Raw genomic sequence first — 22,027 nt, 5'->3', positions numbered from 1 at the left:
CTCATGTATATAATCGAAAACACCAGGATCTCAAGAGGTATGCTCATTACTATTGCCACACACAAGCAGGAAACAATATTAATGTTGTAGAAATTCACTGTTGACACGACATCAAACTTTTGGTAGCTAACTGGATGTGAGGCGTGTAAGCCAAATCACTAGGACTGCATCAGTAACCTGAGTCTTTGTGGCGTTGGTGACAGTTTTGCTGGAGTTTGCTATGGTAATGAGTATAGACAGCCTTGATCCATTAAGGACCACGCCTGCTGTCTTAATGCATTCCCTCAAGTAATTCAATCATGTTTATTTGGGAGAGACTCTGAGTTATCTTGGGGACATTCAAATAACCAGGTTTCCTGAGATATGCTAATATATTTAAATTATAGAGGGGCTTCCTGATTGCATTAGAAATGCATCTATCTTTCCCTTCTTGTCTTTGCAGAGGGCACGCCACAGGCTTTGTCACAACCAAACGCAAAGTGCCCCTAGGCTGGGGTTGCTAATTATATTTTGAAGGGCAACTGGTTTCTTTCTCAGTAGTTATTCATCATCCACCAAATAAAATAATACCTGAAATATGTGGAGCACACATAAATATGTTTCATTCAGCCCCCAGGAAAATACATACGTGGATGTATGTACCCAAGAGTGGGTTTGGTAGACAGTCTTACAGACTGAGAAGAAACTAACAGGAAAAATCAACAAACATTTCACAAATATCAAGGTCATTAAGAAAAGCTTATTGGGGCACCCGGGTGGCTCAGTCGGTTGGGCGTCCGACTTCGGCTCAGGTCATGATCTCGCAGTCCGTGGGTTCGAGCCCCGCATCGGGCTCTGTGCTGACAGCTCAAAGCCTGGGGCCTGTTTCACATGCTGTGTCTCCCTCTCTCTCTGCCCCTCCCTTGTTCATGCTCTGTCTCTCTCTGTCTCAAAAATAAATAAACGTAAAAAAAAAATTAAGAAGAAAAAGAAAAGCTTATTCTTTTTTTCCTCCAGAGAAAGTAGAAAAAAAGAGCATGAGACGTAACTAATACTTGGAAGAGAAAAGTTATCTACTCCCTAGTAGTACAGTTCACATAAATTGCTAGAAAGATTTCAAAATGTCAGCAGAGGCTTCCTTCCTCTCCCGGATCCAAACGATGAATAAAACTTTCCTCAGAAGCCAAAGCCAATGACGAAATTCCTCTAACATTTACATCCGTAATGGTGTTTCTTCTAGAGAGAAGAGAAAATCTGAGGGAATGAAATATTTGACAGCCTTTGTGACGTTTAGTAAGGCAGAAGTATGTTTGCAAACTTCAAACCTGACTGACTCGTTCTAGCACCTTTTCCGACAGGCAGCATTAAAGAAATGTCTTATACAGGAGGTTTCCCTGGTGTGTGCTCTGGGGCTTGAGGAGGGGAGGAGAGAAGGAGTTTCGTGTGCTGTCATGGGAAATTAACCGTCTGCCTTACGGAGGTTTACAGACTATCATTTATAATCAGACACGGGCAGCCCATCCACTAACTTAAGCACTAAAGAGAGCCAAAGAAATGACTTTCTCTCTCTGCTTCACCCTCACCTGTACAATGACCTAGGTAAAAATTAGTTGTCCTCGGGGCACCTGGGTGGCTCAGTCGGTTAAGCGTCTGACTTTGGCTCAGGTCATGATCTCACAGTTTGTGGGTTCGTGCCCCACGTCGGGCTCTGTGCTGACAGGTCGGAGCAGAGCTAAGAGCCTGCTTCAGATTCTGTGCCTCCCTCTCTGCCCCTCCCCCACTCACACTGTCTGTCTCTCTCTCAAAAATAAATAAACATAAAAAAAGATTTTTTTTAAAGACTCAGTTCTCAAGTAATTGTACCACAAGGCACATTTGTAAATTCATATTTGCAATTTATTGATTTGAACAGCAAAAACAACCCCAAGAAGGAAGGCGAGGTGCAAATGTGTTTAGGTGGCAATGAACCTCAGGCACACGGAAGCACAAAACTTGCGTATGGTCGGTCACCGAACAACCAGCTGTCTACCTTCATTACCGTGGCTCCGATGGTAAGAAGTGTAAGACACTGCTCTCCGTGCAAAGTTTACATTATTAATTTCCCCACCCAACATTTACTGAGAACCTAGTGTGTGCCAGATATCAGCAACGTTCCAGGTATGCAAAGCCAATCAAAAAATGGCCACTCGCATCTTCTTTATGAGGAAGAAACATGAGAATAAATAGAGAATAATTATGTGTTGGGTCAGCAAGGGCACAGAGGAAAGAGAAGGAGTAAGAGAGGTGTCAGACAGTCCCCAGAAAAGATCCTACTGAGGAAGGAGTAGAAATTCACCAGGTAAAGGAAGAGGAAAAGGCCATCAGGTAGAGAGAAAATGCAGGCAAGGGAAGAGAGGGGGGACAGAGCATTAAGATTTGTGCAACTTCAGGGGCGCCTGGGTGGCTCAGTCAGTTAAGCATCCTACTTCGGTTCAGGTCATGATCTCGCAGTTGGTGGGTTTGAGCCCCGCATCGGGCTCTGGGCTGACAGCTCAGAGCCTGGAGCCTGCTTCGGATTCTGTGTCTCCTTCTCTCTCTGTTTCTCCCCTGTTCACACTCTGTCTCTCGTTCTCTCAAAAATAAATAAAGATTAAAAAAAATTAAAAAAAAAAAGATTTCAAATAGTTTAGGATGGCAAAATGGACTACAGCCAAAATGGACTACATATATATATATATATATATATATATATATATATATATATATACATACTTGCTGTATACACACACACACACACACACACATATATATATATATATATATATATATATACACACACACACACATACTCAGCAAGTATATATAAGAAAATGAAGGAAATGAGGCTTAAAGGATAGTTTTACAATCTTGTTTTTCTCATCCACTTACTAACTGGAAAGAATCTGAGGGCCTCACTGTGAGAGGAGCCACAAAATGGAGGTGACCTGGACCCTCTAATCACCTTGCAGTCCATCCCACTAAGTACCTTGGACGGGCTCTCTTCATGCCTGGGCTGCAATGCAACACTGTGCAGAAAGCACAGGATTTCGAGTCAGAAGCCACCGTTACGTCCTTGCCTTGAAGAAGGAACTGACTGTTCGAGCTTTTAAACTGTTTCTCAGGGTTGTTATGCTAACCGAATAAGACAATGTACTTGGAAGTTGCTGTTTTAATGTTAGCTATTTACTGCTATTATATAATTTATATAACTCCAGTAGATTCATAATCATAGTATTAATCTTATTATTTATGTTCTACTAGATCATGGCATTGTATGCTGGCCTCTCCCTTTAGACCTTTATAATTCTAAATATGGCCTCATTTCAATAAATTCAGAAAATTATCAAAAGTATAACAAGATAATCCCACATTTACTTCTAGGTACATATGTACTCATAAATAAAGCTATATATCTATATATTTTGATCAAAATGTGGTCCTATTATACTTCTGTTTTGTAACCAGCTCTCTACTCAATATATTTAACCTATCCTATGTTAATAAAAAAATACACCTACTCTACTATTTTCAGTGGCTGGACAAGGCTATATGTATAGAACACAATTTATGCAGCCAATATCTTCTAGACAGATTGCCCAATATATGAATATAGATCTTAGCTAAACAATCCCTGTGATCCGTTCATTTCGGTCTTTAATCCTTTCTTTTACCCCATATCCCAACATACACACCCCTGTTATCCTTTTGCTTTCTTTGCCAGAACATTTGTATTTGATCTTGAGGATTTTCTGAAAGTCCTCGATTCTGCATCATCAGATTCAACATTATATTAAGCTTCACTTCATGTATAATTGTTCAAGGACTTAACCTACAAACTCTCATCTCCACTACCAAGGCCATTAGTACATCTGGCTCTCACACCTTTTATCCAGGAATCTCATTCCTGCCCTTCACACATACTCTCTCCTCACACTCATCTCCAACTTCAAACAAATATCTTAAGTTTGAATATAATCCAATTTTTTTCTCGAGCCTTCTACCTTCTTCCAAAACATCACTATTCATTGCAGATGTTACTGTTTTCTCCTGATGGGGACATTATATATTCCTAGTCTAAGATTTCCACTGAGTGTGGGTATATTAATTTCAATATAAAACTCTGTTCTGCCTTGAGTCATCTCAAGGTGATGTGTTAAGCACTATAATGAAAATATGCCCAGAGCACAATAATTTTAAAATTTTAAAAAGAAGGCAGGGTCAACTCACATTTTGCAAGAGTGACTAGGAATAAGCCCAGGTGAAAGTTGAAAGAGGTGATACATGACCTGAATCTTGAAGGATAAATTGTACACCAGATAAGAAAAAGTTTGGTATGGGTAGACAGATTTAGGGTAGAAATAAATAAATATGAGTAACAGTATGACAGACCTAAGAAGAGACTAGGGCATAAAAGGTGAGCATAAGAAAAACATGGCTAAGGTCAGAGAAGGTCCTACACTCTACAAAAAGGAACTCTGACTCCTTCATTGGCAGACGATAGGAAATGACAAAGAGGAAGGAGCACAATCACTCTGGCAGAGGTGTTGGAAGATGGGTCAGAGAAGTTGAGGTTTAGAGTAATGGGAACCAATTAGGAAGTTGGGAATGGAAAGCAAAGGCACCAGGGGTGGACAGAATGGATCTGAGACATAATTATGAAGCAGAATTGGTAAAAAGAGTGACTCTGGATGTGTAGGGGCAGGGGGGATAAAAGTTTTCTAGGTGGACTCCTGGGTTTTTGAGGTCTGGATCACCGGGGAGCTGGTGGCATCATCTCTCAAGAGAGGGAACACAGGAAGGGAAGGAGCAGACGCAGATTAGCACTCCAGGATGGAGGTATGTGCAGGGGAGTAAAGGCTGGGACTGAAAGATTTAGGCAAGAAGACTATCAGTTCAGTTTTAGAACTGAAACAGCTTCCTGGAGCTTTCGAGACAGTTCCAGTTTGGAGATAATATTTTGAAAGTAACAGCTAAAGTTACCGAATGGGTGAGATAATGGTGGAGTAAGCAGAAATCAGTCTGAGACAGACCCCGTGGAGGATTTGCATTGAGGGAGTCGGCAGAGAGAAGAGAACCTTAAGAAGCCTGAGAATGAATGGTCTCAGGTGGAACGAGACGCCAGAGACAGTGGTAACAGAGAAGGGAGGGAAAAGTCCAGACATAAAAGCATGATCAGCTGCCTCGAATGTTCACAAAACCAGCTAAGGTAAGATGGAAAAATACCCTTGAGATTTGACACCTTTGAGATGGTGACAGGTCAGCAGAAGGTAGAGTGCACGGGAGGAGGGGAAAATGAAGATCACAGAATGTACTCCAGCAGCTTCGTAGGAAGCAAAGAAGAATTTGAGTGGTAGGTCGGGGTGGGGGGACTGCCATGAAAGTTTAAGGCAAGAGATGTTATAAAGGGCAGTGGCTGAGCACATTTGTAGGTCCCAGGGAAGGACCAGCAGATCAGAGAAGATTGAAAACGCAGGAGAGACCAGGTTGAACAAAAAGAAGATCCCGGGGGGGATGGAGGGGAATGGGATTAAGTCTAGAGGAGGAACAGCCTCTGAAAAAGCAAAGGGCACACAGTGAGATGTGTCTCTCCAACAGATGAATTTCTGAGGGTACAGAAGGAAAACTGAGGAAATTTAGCACTCGTGGAAAATTTTTTTTTTTTTTTTTTTTTTTTTTTTTTTTGTCGTGGATTTTCCTTCTTTTTGTTCTCAAATACTACAATACCTAATTAGGAACCAAAGCTCTCTAAAGGCAAGGACAGGGACAGTGTCTGGCACATGGCAAGCACTCAAATATTTGTTGGAAAAAAAAAAATGGATAAACGGGTGAAAAATAATGAACAGAAAAACATGACTAAAATGAAGAAATTTCCCAATTCAGGGTTTTTTTTTTTTTTAATTTATCTATTTTGAGAGACAGGGAGAGAGAGAAAATCCTAAGCAGGCTCCACACTGTCAATGTGGAGCTCAACATGGGGAAATGTGAGATCGTGACCTAAGCTGAAACCAAGAGTCAGAGGCTTAACCATCTGAGCTACCCAGGTGCCCCCAACCAAGTTCACTTTTTTACAGTACACTCAACTCCTACTGAATGTAGGAGTTGCATCTTGAAAAGTCAACGTCAATCAAAAACACGTAAAAAAAGGAAATGTAATGAATTAGGCGTACAAAGTGGAGGGACTTCCAACTTTCAGAGAAGGATGTTGCCTCCTCTTTACTCTTCAGTGAAATCCTCATTTCAATTTTCCTGAAAGCTTCAAAACAAGAAAAAAACTAGAGATTCACTCAGTTGCATTTCCGAGCATGGATGCACCTTTATCCAACCTGCTCAGCATTTATAATTTCGTTTTCAAGAAAGGATAGAGTGGTCTCTTCTTATACAACTTTCTTTGCTTTTCTTGTTGCCGCTCTTATATTTAATTTGTTTCTACCATATCTCACATAGATTTTTGCAAAGAGAGCAAAAATAAGGAAAATATGCAAACAAGGCATCGACGGCGTTGCTGGCAGCACCTTGAGCATCCTGGGCAGGGCTGGCATTGGCATCCCTGACGACAGGAGAGGCTGCAGACACAGGAAACTCCAGAAAACAAAGCGGCTATAACACGTGTGACTGCACAGAATACATTATACTCTATAACCAAGCAGCTGAAGGGAAGGCAGTAAATATAATTAACAATAGGTTCAAGATAGTAGAGTTAAAAATACGAATGCTTTAATGTGCAAGAATTAAGATGCAAGATTCTAAAGACCTACTGAAAGAATATTTAATGCCCATCAAGTTTATCTTGTGCTTTTAAAACTGGCCCACCCACCTATAATTCATTTGCTCATTTACTCAAAACATGTTTACTCCTTTCCTATTACGGTCCAGAACCACGCGATTTACAGCCAGTACCAATGCACTACAATCCTGTTACTGCCTCCAGTCTAGCCCATGCCTGCTCACTGTTTCTTCTGATATTCCTGTATCCCACTGGCTCTTGGTTAATGCTTCAGGTCACACCCCTCCCCTCCCTCCTGGCTGAATTTGTTGTTTCCAAACACTAGCCTACATATTGTTATCTGCTTAAGAATGCTGATTTAAGTTGCCAATTACCTTTCTTTGAAAAGAATCATTCTCAATTTCAAGGTAATATCATTTTTGCTTTTTTTGTTGTTCTACATTCATTCTGCTTAACAAAACTGGCAACCTGTTTTAGTTGCCGGTTATTTTTGCCTTGATTCGTACATCTCAAAGTCCAGGAAAAATACACAGTTGGTTCATTTTAGCTTCCCTGGCTTTTACTTCCAAGGCTGTAGGACAGTCTATATTCATCATCTAGATAATTGGACTCTGGGCATCCTGGCTCACTGCCTGGCTAGACCAGAGGAGAGCCCCCCACGATCTCTTACTTGCCTGAGGGACCCCTTGGCCCCACAGGATAGGAAATCAAAGATTTCTTGAAAAGCTATTTTGAAGAAGTTTAGGTTATAAGCAGTATTTCGGACCATAAGATCCTAATACGTTTTCATTTATTCCAAAATAATGCTTGAATATTGGTTTTTATATCTGCGGATTTCAGCGGTACACTGATACAATGGCCAACATGAAAGAACCAGTTACTGCTGTTACAACCATAGTGTGGGCGACTAATACAGGCATCATGTTGCATAAGAGCCACCAGACACCGAAGAGGACATATTATATGGTTTCATTCATATGAAGTTCAAGCACAGGCAAAACCAATCTACATATAATGGCAGTGATGGTCACCTCTTCCGGAAGGGGGCTGACAGTCAATACGAGAAGGTCTTCTGGGGCACTGATAATGAGCTGTATCAGTGTTCTTTATTTTGATCTGGGTCACGGATATACTCGCATGTACAAATGTAAACATTCATACAAGTATATGAATATATACACAAATACATATGTAAAGATTTGTATGTGTTAATGCATATGTATCAATAAAAATGAAAAATAGATTAGCTTTTAAAATATTTATAGATTCTGAATTCCCAGAATCCAATCAAGACGCTTCCATATTCTTTCACTCAGGAGTGATAGCTTAGAAACTTGCTGCCATTACACTTTTTTCTTCTTGCTGTGTATCAAATACTTTCTCACCTACTCATGATGTGGTAGCTTACAGGAATAGGCTTTAGAGAGTGCTCACTGAATTGAGAAATAGTAACCACCAAATGATTACTATTCTTCCACAAATGCCAAAAACAACTTGAGGACATCAAGAACTCCAGGATCTATTCCAACTGCAAAACAAAAAGATCCAGCATTTCCAAGTTCAAAACCACCGCTCTCACCAAAAAATGAAATTAAGGTCATTAAAAACTAAAGCTTCTCTTATGACCTTTTCACCTCTATTCTTTTTATCTGGCTGTTCTTGCCTCTTTTGCTTGAAATCAAAAACCTTGCTTTGCTCACTTGTGAAATAACAAAGTTTCAAGAAAATACTGTTGCTCGGTTTGAAGTTTCTTCTTGTTTGTTTTTAACTACAAAAGGAAGATAAAAAGGGTTTCTTGCCCGTGAAATGGAAAATATTTCACTTGCAGTACTACAGATTAAAAAAAAACACACACAGGAGGCAATATTAATGATTAAATGTTCAAATTACAATCACTAAAAGTAAAAAAGTTAAAAATGACCAGGAAGAGCCTTGGGTGTTATACAGAAGCCCTGGAAACAAAGTAAACAAAACAGAAATAAGAGAACAAAATGAACAGGAGTGTGTGTGTGTGTGTGTGTGTGTGTGTGTGTGTGTGTGTATGAGAGAGAGACAGACAGACAGACAGGAGAGAGAGTCTTCTGAGGGGCAAGCAAGGAGAACAGCAAAATAATTTGCCAAATCACACAGAGAAGCAATGTAGAGCCCACACCCCCAAAGGAATAGAAGTTATATATAGGAGACTGTGATTTTCCTGTAGGCATTCCTACATTATTTTGATACCAAATTACATTATCAATTTAGGTTTCAAAATCAGATGTAAATAGGCCTGTGGCTGGATATAAACATATTTCAATGAATGCTGAATGGACATGTTTTGGCTGCTACAGCCCAGGACAAATACATGTTCAGAATATGTAAAAAGCAGCACACAAATTACGTAAATATTTTACAAAGAAAAAACAATTTTTCTCTGCTGTCTTTTATATGTAAGCTTCCAATAATATTAAGTGATAATTATAAAATTTAATTAGTAGAAAACACTGTACCAAAAACATCAGCATATCCAGGTCAAAATCAACAGCAGGCATGATTTTAGGTTCATTACTTATAATGTTATTTTATTATTCATTTATTATTTAAAAAAATAAGAGAGAGACAGAGTACAAGTAGGGGAGGGGCAGAGAGAGGGAGACAGAATCTGAAGCAGGGTCCAGGCTCCGAGCTATGAGCACAGAGCCCGACGTAGGGCCTGACTCACGAACCATGAGACCACGACCTGAGCCAAAGTCGGACATCCACTCAACTGAGCCACCCAGCCACCCCTATTATTATTATTTATTTATTAAGTTTTAGTCCCATGTTAGCTGACTGCAGAGGAGAGCCAGCTTTCTTTTTGCCTTAAACATCCCTAAGAGTCAACTTATACTCGCATGAACCATTACCGGCACAGGAAAAAAAAAAAAAAAAATCAGCAAAATACAAAAAAGAGAAGAGAAATAAAAAGCAAAAAGGAGGAAGGGTGGAGACTCTATAACCACTGCTCTGCAAACAGCCGTCATGTGAATCTCTTTCCTACCCTGTGTCAGAAAGAACAAAGGTGATGAAATGATGCAGAAGTCTACAATAACTCCTTGGCCTAGCCAACGACAATCATCAGCATTAAACTGCAATATAAAAAAGTAACCCAGATGAGCGAGACTGGAAGAAATCGATCGAGGTGGGGCTCAGAAGCTGCACAGTGGATCAGAAACCCCTGATCTACAGAACGCAGACCTGACAGCTGAGCACATAGTTAGCCCCATCTCCAGGAAGGGTCTTGTCTTCCAAGGAAAGCGTTCCCATTTTTGCCGAATTCATTAGAAAGTTCTTGTTGTGGGGAGTACAACCCCCTTAACATCCAACCAACTAACTGGTCCTACCCCTGATGTGTGAAGCGACAAAAACCCAAACTACTCTCTCCCTTTTAAGTGACGCACATTTACATATTTGAAAACAGGCATCAAACGTTCTGGTTTTCTTCTGGCTTTCACAAACATTGCCAGTTCTTTCTCATGAGGAACGGCGTGTGCTCTCCTCCTAACCAGACAGGCATGCCTGACTTCTCCTAACGTCGTCGCTCAAACGTGCATTGCTATTTGGCTTGGCGCCTTGATCGTCTCTCCACCGCGGTCAGTAACATAAAACTGCCAGTTAGTCGCAATCCGTGTGCAGCCATGTATCACGCAACATGGTTTAGAAACACAAAAGTGGAAGAAAACTACAGTTGAATCTCTGAAAGTTAATTTGAGGATTAAAAACACTTAACGTTTTATCACGTAAATTCAAAAGCAGTTTCTCAGCTGTGGGGTTTGAAATCTAAATGTACCACGACAGTGTTTCACAGCCCTTCACGGGTCAGACCGTCTGAAAACATAGCAGTATTTTTCATAATTCTGAGGACAAGGGGGAAAAAAAGGTATGTTTCATAAAAATGCAATAGGGTAGCCACATTTCCTCCCATGCATGAATAATGTATGATCTACAATGTTATTTGCTAGACTGTCTAATCACTAGCATCTTTCAAAATGTCTATATAAGCTTTAGCTCATTAAGAACAAACATGTATCCGTATAAAAATATCACATACCTGTGAACACTCAGAATAATATTCTGCCAAATACCAACACACACATCAAACTGACACGGGTACCCTACTTTTGTGCATTTCTCAAAGATAAAAATATTGGGAAATGAAAGACTAAAGAATTATTTCAGCTTGTGACTTCATGCTTACTCCAAATAATCAAGCTTAGCTCCCTCTTTCAAAACAAACCACACATAACACACATACACACACACACACACACATACTCACTCACTCACACACACTACATATATAATCAAAAAAATGATCTAGGGACTATGGCACACTTTTTAAATAAAAGTGGGAAGAAAAAAAACTAGCAGAAACAGAAGAGGCTAAATGAAAAAGCTTTTAAAGCAAGGCTTCTCCTATAAGAAATGGTTTTTATAATCTTGGAAGGAGCTTCTACAATTCATGAAAGAATGATAAGGCAAAAGCACTTCGTACGACCATAAGCTTTTGACGTAGTAATAAGAGAAAAAAGAGTGAAAGGACAAAGTATCTAGGTTTCTGATAAATCACTATAAGAAACAAACTACGAAGCTAAGTTACAAGAGTAGTATGTTAGGATCAATGTTAAAAAAAAAAAAGGAAATTTCTAAGTTCACCTTTATATTTGTGTATTTCCTGTAACAGACACTTTCTTATTCCCACAGAGGCAACACACACACACACACACACACACACACACACACACACACACACCCCACTATCCTACCACTTCTAGGTATGAAAGATTGATCTATTTCAGTAACATCGCTAAAGAAAAATATAATTTTCCTTTATATTTTTATTGTTAACTGACGAAAAAAACATTCACTTCAAATCAACAGACATTTGCTAAGTACCCTTACAGGCGACACATTAATTCTTCCAACAAATATTTATTGTGTACCCCGTTCATGTAAAAGGTACATCTGAACCACTTTCCTTCCCGAATGGTGGAAGTAATGTTAGGAAAGGAGGTGAGGAAAACAAAGACCACAAAAAGCAGAAATCGAGGCTGTTATAGGAATGCAGATTTGGAGTTCGGTAGACCTAAAATGGTCTAAAATGGCCTAAAATGAATGAACCAGATTCAGTCACTAATCAGCAAGAGTTAGTGCCAAAAAGTTGAAAAGATCTTCCGTGCTAGGCCAGGTTTAAACTAATATATGTAAGATTCGTAAGTAGTTTATGATCACCCAGAATTATTTTCTATTAAAAAAAAGATTGGATTTGTTGGCAAAGTTTGTTACAAAAATCCCACAGGCCCTCTACAAAGCAGCCCACCAAAGCATACTACTCCTTTACGGGGAAACAGCCTCGAGTTCGGCCACAACTGTTCTTTAAAAACTCCCAGATATCTGGAATGTCACACGGAATAAATCCTTAATAACACGTTGATAAGCTGATGGCAGACTAACAATGGCTCAATATCTTTGGATAATATCATCAAAGTGGGCTACGTACAAAAGACTTATTTTCCGTCTCAGGAGACACAACTGTCAGCAGGGACAGAGATTTTCACCATACCAAACAGAGTCGTGCTAATGACTTCACTCCTGAAAACAAGCCTTCCTGAGTGCCCCAAATCCAGTAAGATGAGGTGTTAAAATGAGTATTCGCTGATAGTCACTGTGTGGGGCTTTCTCTAAACCTTCAGAACTTCTGGAAGTTTCAGATCTAGTCCCAAAAGCTTCTAAAAAATCTAACATGATGCCTTCTTTGTTGTTTAGACAGAGAAGTTTCTACCTTGACCATCCTGTGTACTTATCTTCCCCCACATGCCCGACAGCAACACACACCCCTCTTCACGTTCATCTGTTCACTGTTCCCCGACCGTCGTCTTTTTCCTTTTCACGCACCATCTCCTCTGCCCAGGTCACTCTGCCCCAGATATTCACACAGCTTCCTCCGCCTCTTCATTTTCCACAGTCCAACCAAATGTCATCTTCTCAGAAAGGCCTTCCTACTCCACCCTACCTGAAACAGTGCCCTCACCTCCAGCAGTCACTTTTCAAATTCCTAACTTTGATCTATTGTTCTTCCTAAAACTATCACTACCTGATACTGTTTCCCATGTGTGTTAGTTTACTGTTTTATTGTCTGACTTTGCCACTGGACTAAATTCCACAAGGGTAGAGACTCATTACTTGCTAGATGGAGAGGAGTTGCACCAAGTAAGCGCTCAATAAATTTTATTAAATGGATGAGCGAATGGATTTTTATTATGCTTAATTATCACAAGGAATTTTTTATGCCTTTGATCTACCAGCATTGTCGACGCGATAAGTACTATAATTAATAAAACAAAAAAAAAAATACAAAATGCAAGTGTTAATCACAAATGCCATTTACTTTGGAATATCATGTTGAGAAACCTGACCTGCTGCATTAATGGCATCATCAATTTCAGTGCCTTTCACTGTCCGAGCTTTGGTTTCAACCACTTCCTGACCTCCCGACTTCAAGCCCTGCGTTAACAATCACAGGCGTCTCAAAGCAATTTCACAGCCCTAACTGCCCCTACCCAAGCTGCTGCTAACTGGCTGTTGCTACATCTGACGAGATTAACTTTTCGAAGTTACTGTTCTCTGTAATCGGAGACAAATATGATTAGATATTATGATTACGATTACTTGCTCCTACTGCTGTGTGCCCTCAGAATGGCACAGAGCCAACCACAGAAATTCTGACCACCACCAAAGCCCAAGCTGCCAAGAAGTTTCATCCCCCTAACTAATCTAAATGCCAACCTGCTCCTTACTGACCAATGAATATTTCATCTTTTGTTCTACCCAGAGAGCCTTTAATTGCTGTCTGGTTTTAATGAAGTGTGGCTGATAAAAAATAGTGAAAAATGCTCACGGCCCGGATATTCAATATTCGAGCTGTGTTCAACAGAGGAAGCATCGGTGACATTTCTGCAACTTAAATACCATCATCATCCACTCTGTCTCCAGCCTCTTACCTCTGCCAAGTCACCCCAACTGCAAACATCTGTTCTTCAACTGTCTCATAAGAAACATACTTCATATATGCAAAGTGGTCATTACCCTAAAGAGCCAAATGTCTTTCAAAAGCTAGTTGAAGCAAATAAGCAAAAAGAAACACATTGTCATTTGGATTTTTAAGTTTTAAAATGTCAGGCCTTTGGAGTCCTTAAATATTATAAAAGCACGTCCCAGTCACAAAAGCACAAACTTTTGAAAGGTAGAAAGCAAAATCCAGACCAATCAACTCCTTTATTTTATAGACACGGAAAACTAAGACACACAGGAATTTGGCCAACATAAAAAATTAAAATGTGGTCACTCCTACCCACCCCCAGCCCACATTCAGTGATCTGTCCTCTCCATCAGGCGATACAGAAAACTCCTTTCCATCGAAACAATGGCTCCAGTGCTGAAAGAATGATTAAATACATCATTTAATAAATTAATTTCCTGAGTTTGTTCTCATTGCAAAATGTAGTGTACATTTTCCACAACAGAGAATTAAGGTTAAATGAGGCCATAAGAGTGGGACCGTAATCCAGTAGGGCTGGAGTCCTTATAAGAAGAGGAAGAAGTCACATCAGGGTACAATGAGAAGGCTTCCTTGGACTCAGGTGTCCTTATTCCTGCCCTGTCCTAGCTCTAACGTCTGAGAACTTTTCTTTCTCAAGCAGTGATGAGCTACATTAAATCCCACTACTTCTCTTCGATGAGTCCACCTTTGAAAGCGAAAACCTCCAGTAGTGAGAAGGTTGAGTGCAACAGACTCAAATATATAACTTCGTCTTTTTTTTTTAAGTTTACTTATTTATTTTGAGAGAGAGAGTGAGCAAAGAGTGAGTAGGGGAGGGGCAGGGAGAGGGAGAGAAGGAGGGAGGTAGAGGGGGAGAGAGAGAGGGAGGGGGAGGGGGAGAGGGGGAGGGGGAGAGGGGGAGGGGGAGGGGGAGGGGGAGGGGGGGGAGAGAGAGAGAGAGAGAGAGAGAGAGAGAGAGAGAGAGAGAGAGAGAGAAAATATTTCAGGCAGGCTCCACACTGTGGAACTCATGAACCACGAGATCACGACCTGACCAAAGTCAGATGCTTAACAGAGTGAGCCACCGGCGCATCCTGGTAACCTCATTTCCATTAGCAACACTTCCCACCAATTAGCCTCAATGGCCCAGAATGTATGCAATAACAAATGCACATAATAAATAAATAAATGAGAGACTAATAAAGCTTGAGGTGTTTTTTTTTTTTAATGTTTACTTATTTTTGAGAGAAAAGAGACAGAGAGAGACAGAGAGAGACAGAGAGAGAGAGAGAGCCAGCAGGGGAGGGGCAGAGAGAGGGAGACCCAGAATCTAAAGCAGGCTCCAGGCTCTGAGCTGTCAGCACAGAGCCCTACAAGGGGCTAGAACTTACAAACTGCGAGATCATGACCTGAGCTGATGTGTCAGACGCTTAAGTGACTGAGCCACCCAGGCGCCCCATCTAATTTAGTTAGATGCTGCAAGCATTTAGACTTTTAAAGGAATAATTTTTGTTGTCACTCATTTTTTGCTATATGAAGGAAGTATACTAGCAATCAAAGGAACGATATGTTCTCTGGGAGCTTTTAGAGAATAAAGAATAGTGATAAATGAAAAAACAAAGGGGGAAATAATTTCTCCCTCCTTCCCTGCAAAATCTCACAAATAGCAACCACAAGGTAATTTCAAATTTCCAGAAATGCCTACATTATATATTAATTATAGCTAAAAAGTCTTACTTTGTCAAACTGTGATTGATACCTCAATAAAATGCACTTTGTTGACAAAGTTTTTTATATTCAGCTCACAGTTAATAATTACCATGAGGTAACCAGTCAAAAATACTTTTTGTAAAAAAAATCCAAATGCATGTCAGATCTAGACAAAAGGAAGTATGTCACTCAGATTTCACCAATAACGTATTTTCTTCCTGTTTCCCCAATTCAAAGCCTAGAAAATAAAATCCATTTACTAGAGCAAATACATCCATTCCTCATGACTATTTCCAGAGAAAACTAAAAAAAGCAAATATGTCAGTGGGGATGGGAGGGTGGGGGAAGGTATTAGTCCTATCATATTCAGGGTCTCTATTTTGGTGAAATTATGTCAGAACCTACCCAAGTATAAGAACCTCTTCATTTCAGTATGTTTTGTTCAGTGAGACCCAGAGGTAGCCAACTTGATGAGATGAATCCTTGCCATCAAAAACTTCCATTAAGGGTTTAGTTGCACACAATGTCTTGCCAGGCTACGGGTAAAGCAAGCAAGATAATACTAGATACCTCATCTTTCTAAAATTTCATTCTCTGTGGCAATTTTCTGATTTCTTAACCGGAATGAGAAAATAGTAAGGAAAATCCTTAAATACGCAAGTCAAGGAGGCAGCAAACGCAGAGTGAACAAACTGGAAGTCGGCGTATTTGTCTCCAACACCCTATGACATTTCCTAGTGAAGAAATGGCAGTACTTAGGAGAAAAGTGCAAAAATACACCAGCGAGGTTGCCAGATCCGGGACCTTGTACAATGATGTTATGGGAGGACAGGAAAAATGACTGCTAAGAATACAGAAAACATAATGCATAATGGGAATAGGCATAATGGGAATCCACTGTGTGGTGTTCTGGAATAGGGTGGTTCAGAGTTCTCAATGAAGAAAACTTCTGTGCTACAGAGAATACATTGGCAATTAAATGAAAATTATGAAAAGAATATTTTTTTAATGTTTATTTATTTCTGAGAGAGAGAGAGAGAGCGAGCAGGGGAGGGGCAGAGAGAGGGAGACACAGAATCCGAAACAGGCTCCAGGCTCTGACCTGTCAACCCAGAGCCCGATGCAGGGCTCAAACTCATGAACTGTGAGATCATGACCTGAGCTGAAGGCAGACACTTAACCAACTGAGCCACCCAGGCGCCCCATGAAAAGAACATTTTTAATAAATGAAGGGTAGACTAGCCACATGCAAAGTTCAGGAAGACAGAATACGAGTATTGCTTGACACAGGGGGAAAGGAGCAAAGGAAAAGGAAAGCCCTACACACTTGAAATGGTTTCTGGCTTCCAAAGAACACTATCTCCGTTCACGGAAAGAGAGACTGTAAGAAAACAATGGCAGTGTTGAAATGGGTGATAAAAGCCAACTTGTGATAAGTTCCTTCTGAACTTACTTTCTGAATAGGATGCCAGTTATAAGTAAAGATTATTACGATCCATTAGGAGAAGAGTTTGGGGAATGAGGATGGGAAAAGAACAAGTCACTGCAAAGGAGCAGAAGCACACAAGGGAGTCGAGGTGGTGCAGTACTGGGTGGAAGGGATGTGACTGCTCACTACTGTCCAACTGGCTTCAGGAAAGGCTGTGCCCATTTGCACACCGGGTGTAAGAGATCATCTCCGTCCGCGCCAATAATTGGCATTTTTGGGCTTCTCAGTTTTTGCCACCAAGGCAGCTACTGAGTGAGTACCTTTTAGGCAAGAATTTCATGTTATTTTTTGTGTGTCCCTGGGACCTGGCATAGAATCAGAGTCCAATAAATAATCAGTGAGTAAAACCGAACAGAAGGAACCTGGATCTGCACCTAATTTGTTGAGGCTTTCACTTTAAATTTCTTATCCTGTGTTTTTCTCCCCTCTTTCCATTCTTCCAGGCTACCTCTCCCATAGTTTATCTTGTCTTGTAAATAAGAATGTGCAAAATCACATTCACTTTGAGCTTGCATGGAAACACAACAAGGGGCATTCTAGAGGATGTATACGTATTTTGTTGAAATAATCCCATAGAAATAAGAGTGACTATTTCTAAAGAATCCTCACCTAACTTACAGAAGGGAAAACATGTATCATAAGTGCTCAATACACATTTGTTGATCATGAATGACTGAGTGGCCAGAGGAGAAATGAAAAATTTAAACACTGAGTAAAAATGAAATGCACTGGTATGATAAGGTGCACTTTCCTCTCATTACCAAAACTAAACTTCCAAACTTTAGAAGAAATAATAAATCTAATAACTGCCAAATCTGTAAGTGTAAAAACTAAAACGAAAAAACCAAAACTGTAAGATCTTAATGATTTGAAGTCCCTGAAGCCCATTATGAAGTTTCAGCTGAGACTCTATATGGGTTTGAGAAGCAAGGTTTCCATTTGAGCCAAAGGCTAATTCAAAATCCATAATGATCACCTGCTTAGAAAGGAATTCACTCACCTCGCAGACCACATAAGATTCTTGTGGCTTCCATTAAGAGTTACACAGAGAATGACTATAAACCATGGCATGCAACAAACATTTCTCCAATTCTAATCAATAAGAAAATATTGAATAAAAATAGAGACCAATCAAGTGTGTAAAACCAGTACGAGCACTACCAAGCCTTAAAACCTCTCTTGTAAAGCAGGATAAATGCTAAAAAATAATAGTCAAGAACTGTAATACATTAAACTCTATGAGTATTTTTGCAAAAATGCAATTTATTAAGTGTGAAATAAGGATAACCTTTTCCCCCATTCTAACTTCACCTTAACGAAGGGGAAAAAAAACCAAACAACCTTAGGGAAAAAAAATCTCTTGAAAAGTGGTTATTGACAATATAGCTAAAAAACTTCCAAAGATCTTCCTCTATGCTTTGGAACAAATATAAGCATAAGGATTTCATTTATCCATGCAATGGCATAACTTACCAGTAAATGATGGCACTAAATCTAGGTTAGAAGATGCCTATAATGATTAAAGTATTTTCCCATTTTCCTAACAATTAGCAGCTCTAAGTAGAAATCAATTTAATTAAAGAAGAAAATGAGTATTAAACTAAGTACCAAAGTCAGGTGAAATAAATATGAGCACTGTCACTTAATCCAGAAATTCTATATGTTCCAATTCATACGTTTATATATAGAAAATCAACTAGATTTATAGAGGAATAGTCTTAATTCTCTTAATTCCGTGATTCTTAAATTACACGATTTACTTGTTGTGACTGTTTGCTGACACAGATTTTTCGAAAGATTAATAACGCTTCTTTAAAAATCTCTTCTTTGGGGTACCTGGGTGGCTCAGTCAGTTAAGGGTGCAACCCTTGGTGTCATCTCAGGTCTTATCTCAGGGTTGGGAGTCCGAGACCCGAATCGGACTTCACACTGGGCATGAAGTCTACTTAAAAAAAAATCGGGGTGCCTGGGTGGCTCAGTCAGCTGAGCATCCGCCCGACTTCGGCTCGGGTCATGATCTCACGGTTCATGGGTTCAAGCCCCGTGTCGGGCTCTGTGCTGACACCTCAGAGCCTGGATCCGGCTTCGGATTCTGTATCTCCCTCTCTCTCTGCCCCTCCCCCACTCACACTCTGTCTCTATCAAAAAATGAATAAACGTTAAAAAAAACTTCTTCTTTGTTACTGCATGGAAGGATGTCTTTATTAATTTACATATTTGTGTTTCTGCATTTAAAACTAATTTTGAGTAAAGTATTTCAGCATAATTTTTAAAACTCATTGCTTAAATAAGAGATCTGAATTGAACTCGTTCCAATGATTGCAATTTAGTAAGTCTTGGTTAATGAAAAGGTAGGATCATTCCAGTAGTAAACTGCTCATGTTTTAGCAAAGTACATTCAATATTCTATCTGGACAATTTAGTAGCATCTGCTTACCTGTTATTTCAAATGCCTCAAATATTATATTAGTTACATAAGAAAGTTAATGGGATGATCTGAGGACCTAACCTCTAATGAACCCAAGAGTTTCTGGTCCATTATATGAACAAAGCAAAAATAAATACTGGCTCATCACAGAGAAAACATACACTTAATATTACATCAGATATCTGTGTCCAAAGAGTACCCTTTTTTAAAAAAAATTTATTTTGAGAGAGAGAGAGAGGACCTGCACGAGGGGTTGGGAGGGGCAGAGAGAGAAGGAGAGAGAGAGAATCCCAAGCAGGCTCTGTGCTGTCAGTGCAGAGCCCCACATGGGGCTCGATCCTGTGAACTGTGAGATCATGTCCTGAGTCGAAATCAACAGTCGGACACTTAACCTACTGAGTCACTTAGGTGCCCCAAAGAGTACCCTTTTTTATTGAAGTCAACAACGCTTACCATTTAATTCACCACCTTAATCTTTTTTAGGTATACAGTATAGTAGTGTTAACTCTATGCACATTGTTATCCAACAGTTCTCTAGACATTTTTCATTGTGCAAAACCAAAATTTTAGAGCTGCTGAATAATAACCCCCTTTTCCCTTCTTCCAAAAAAGTTTCTTTTTAAAGGTATTTAGGGCTTTGAAGCTTTTTAAATGGAAGTATCACAGATTTTTATTTTCTTATAATCACAGTACCACAATAAACTGAGCAACAGATTTTATTCCGGTTAGCATCAAGCTGCCCTTTAATATATAAAGCCATATATACAACTGCTATAATGCCTTTCAGTTTCGATAAGTCATATCTGTTCAAAGATTTGCCAACCCTCAAAGGATATCTGAATCATTAATGTAAATTAGGGAGACAGATCATGGGTCTGCCACGTTTTCCTGTAAAGGGCCAGTGTGTCAATATTCTAGGCTTCGTAGGCCATATGGCTTCTCTTGCAAATATTCAACTCTGCAACACCATAGCACAAGGCAGCTCTGGACAATACATGAATAGATGAGCATGACTGTGTCAATAAAATTTTATTGAAAAAAAAAAAAGAAAAACAGGTGGCAGACTAGATTTCTCCGGTGGACCATAAGTCGCCACTCCCTGAAATAAACACAGAAGGGAAGGGAGGGACAATGACAGAGAGAGGGAGAGGGGCAGGGACAGGAAATAAAGAAAATTTTTAAAAAGTATTCATGGAGTATTATTCCTGAGAACAAACAGGTACTAAGATGAGTTGACATTATTTGTTTTATTGATAAACTTTGATAGTAAAGCCCTAGGAGATGCAACACTCTTTTTTTTTCCTTTAGGACTTGTTTCAATGCTGACTGACCTATTGGCATTCGGTGCATCGGCATAAATAATGAAAATATTGATTTTTCAGTAAGTACGTAGGATTTGACTTACCTTAATAATGGATGGAATATGACAGTAATATTTCTGGCTCCAGGTTTGCAGACAAATTTTGTTCCTCCACCTTCAATTAGGTTGTCATCAGGACCCCCTTGCAGGAAAAGGAAGAGAGATTGAGCTTACTAGAACATTCCCCAAAAAGAAACCCGGGCTATCTAGATGAATGTTATACCGCCATAAGAAGGACTGTCTTTGCAAACAGTTGCCTTCAGGCCTACAAAATTATTTGGAATGACTGGATCCAGTCTTCTTGATTATGTAAACCGCAGGGGAGCACTTTCACTCTGGAGTGAAAACGTGGAAGCACAATAAAAATAAATTGTGTATTTCAAGAAAGAGGGTAAGGCATGATGACCCAGTTAAACATGAAAGTTAGGATCTGCTTTTGGCAGTGTCCATCTTGGATAGGACAGCACATGAAACTTTCCCAAAGAGGAAGTACCATCCAAGTTGTCCGGGGCAGTAAAGGTTGGAGCAGAGACCCATACAGACCTAACTGACCACACTTCACCAAATCTCAGACCCCATTCATTGTAAGACACATTATCAAGTAACACTAAATTTAAGAAAATCCTGTTAATGGGGGTGCCTGGATGGCTCTGTCAGTTAAGCGTCTGACTTCGGCTCAGGTTATGATCTCACGGTTCGTGGGTTCGAACCCCGCGTCAGAGCCTGGAGCCTGCTTCGGATTCTGCGTCTCCCTCTCTTTCTGCCCCTCCCCCACTCACACTCTGTTTCTGTCTCTCGAAAATGAATAAACGTTAAAAAAAATTTTTTTTTTAAATCCTGCTACTGAAACTATATAATGCATCCTTAACTTTTTCTCATTGAAAAGCTTCTTATAGTTTAAATATATACAAGTATGTTATATAATTTATAAATATTTATTTAGGGGTTTTTAAGACTTTAAGGTTTTTAAAATAAATAGGTGTTTACCATAGATCTCTCATACACCTTTAACATGGGAGAGTGAGAAAAATGAATTATGTTCTTAAAATTACATAATTTTCAGAATCCAGCTTTTCTTAATGACTCAGAGTTGTCAATATCCTCGTTTTCTAAACGGTGTCACTAAGCGGGTTTCTTACAGGAATTCATCCAGTATTTTATTCCAGCTGCTGATACCGATCCTGCAAGGTCTAACATTGGTATGAACTTGATGCTATCAGAAGGTTTAAAGAGAAGGTGTTCCAATACTAACCAAGACTTGT

At 39.7% G+C, this 22,027-nt stretch overlaps 1 protein-coding gene across 5 annotated transcripts in view; it reads right to left on the bottom strand.

The window, feature by feature from the left end:
- Nucleotides 1-22,027, bottom strand: part of EXOC4 (exocyst complex component 4) — a 745,858-nt gene that overhangs the window by 389,792 nt on the left and 334,039 nt on the right. The window contains exons 10-12 of one of the 5 annotated variants that reach the window (XR_006212814.1): nt 20,811-20,907; nt 15,894-16,024; nt 14,158-14,174 (exon numbers count right to left, since the gene is read on the bottom strand). Coding sequence is in view for 4 of the 5 variants with exons in the window: in XM_042972743.1 (XP_042828677.1) it covers nt 20,435-20,504; nt 20,811-20,907 (167 nt within the window). In the remaining variant the exon portion in view is untranslated. Of the gene's footprint in view, nt 1-13,954; nt 14,175-15,819; nt 16,025-19,846; nt 20,505-20,810; nt 20,908-22,027 lie in introns of those variants that run through there. The other 4 variants (XM_042972750.1, XM_042972757.1, XM_042972743.1 and 1 more) reach the window with 4 other exon arrangements.

This window comes from Panthera tigris, chromosome A2 (genome assembly GCF_018350195.1).
Source record: "Panthera tigris isolate Pti1 chromosome A2, P.tigris_Pti1_mat1.1, whole genome shotgun sequence".
Lineage (NCBI taxonomy): Eukaryota > Metazoa > Chordata > Mammalia > Carnivora > Felidae > Panthera > Panthera tigris.
The sequence above is the reverse complement of the archived record's forward strand: the minus strand, read 5'-3'. Positions and strand labels throughout refer to the sequence as shown.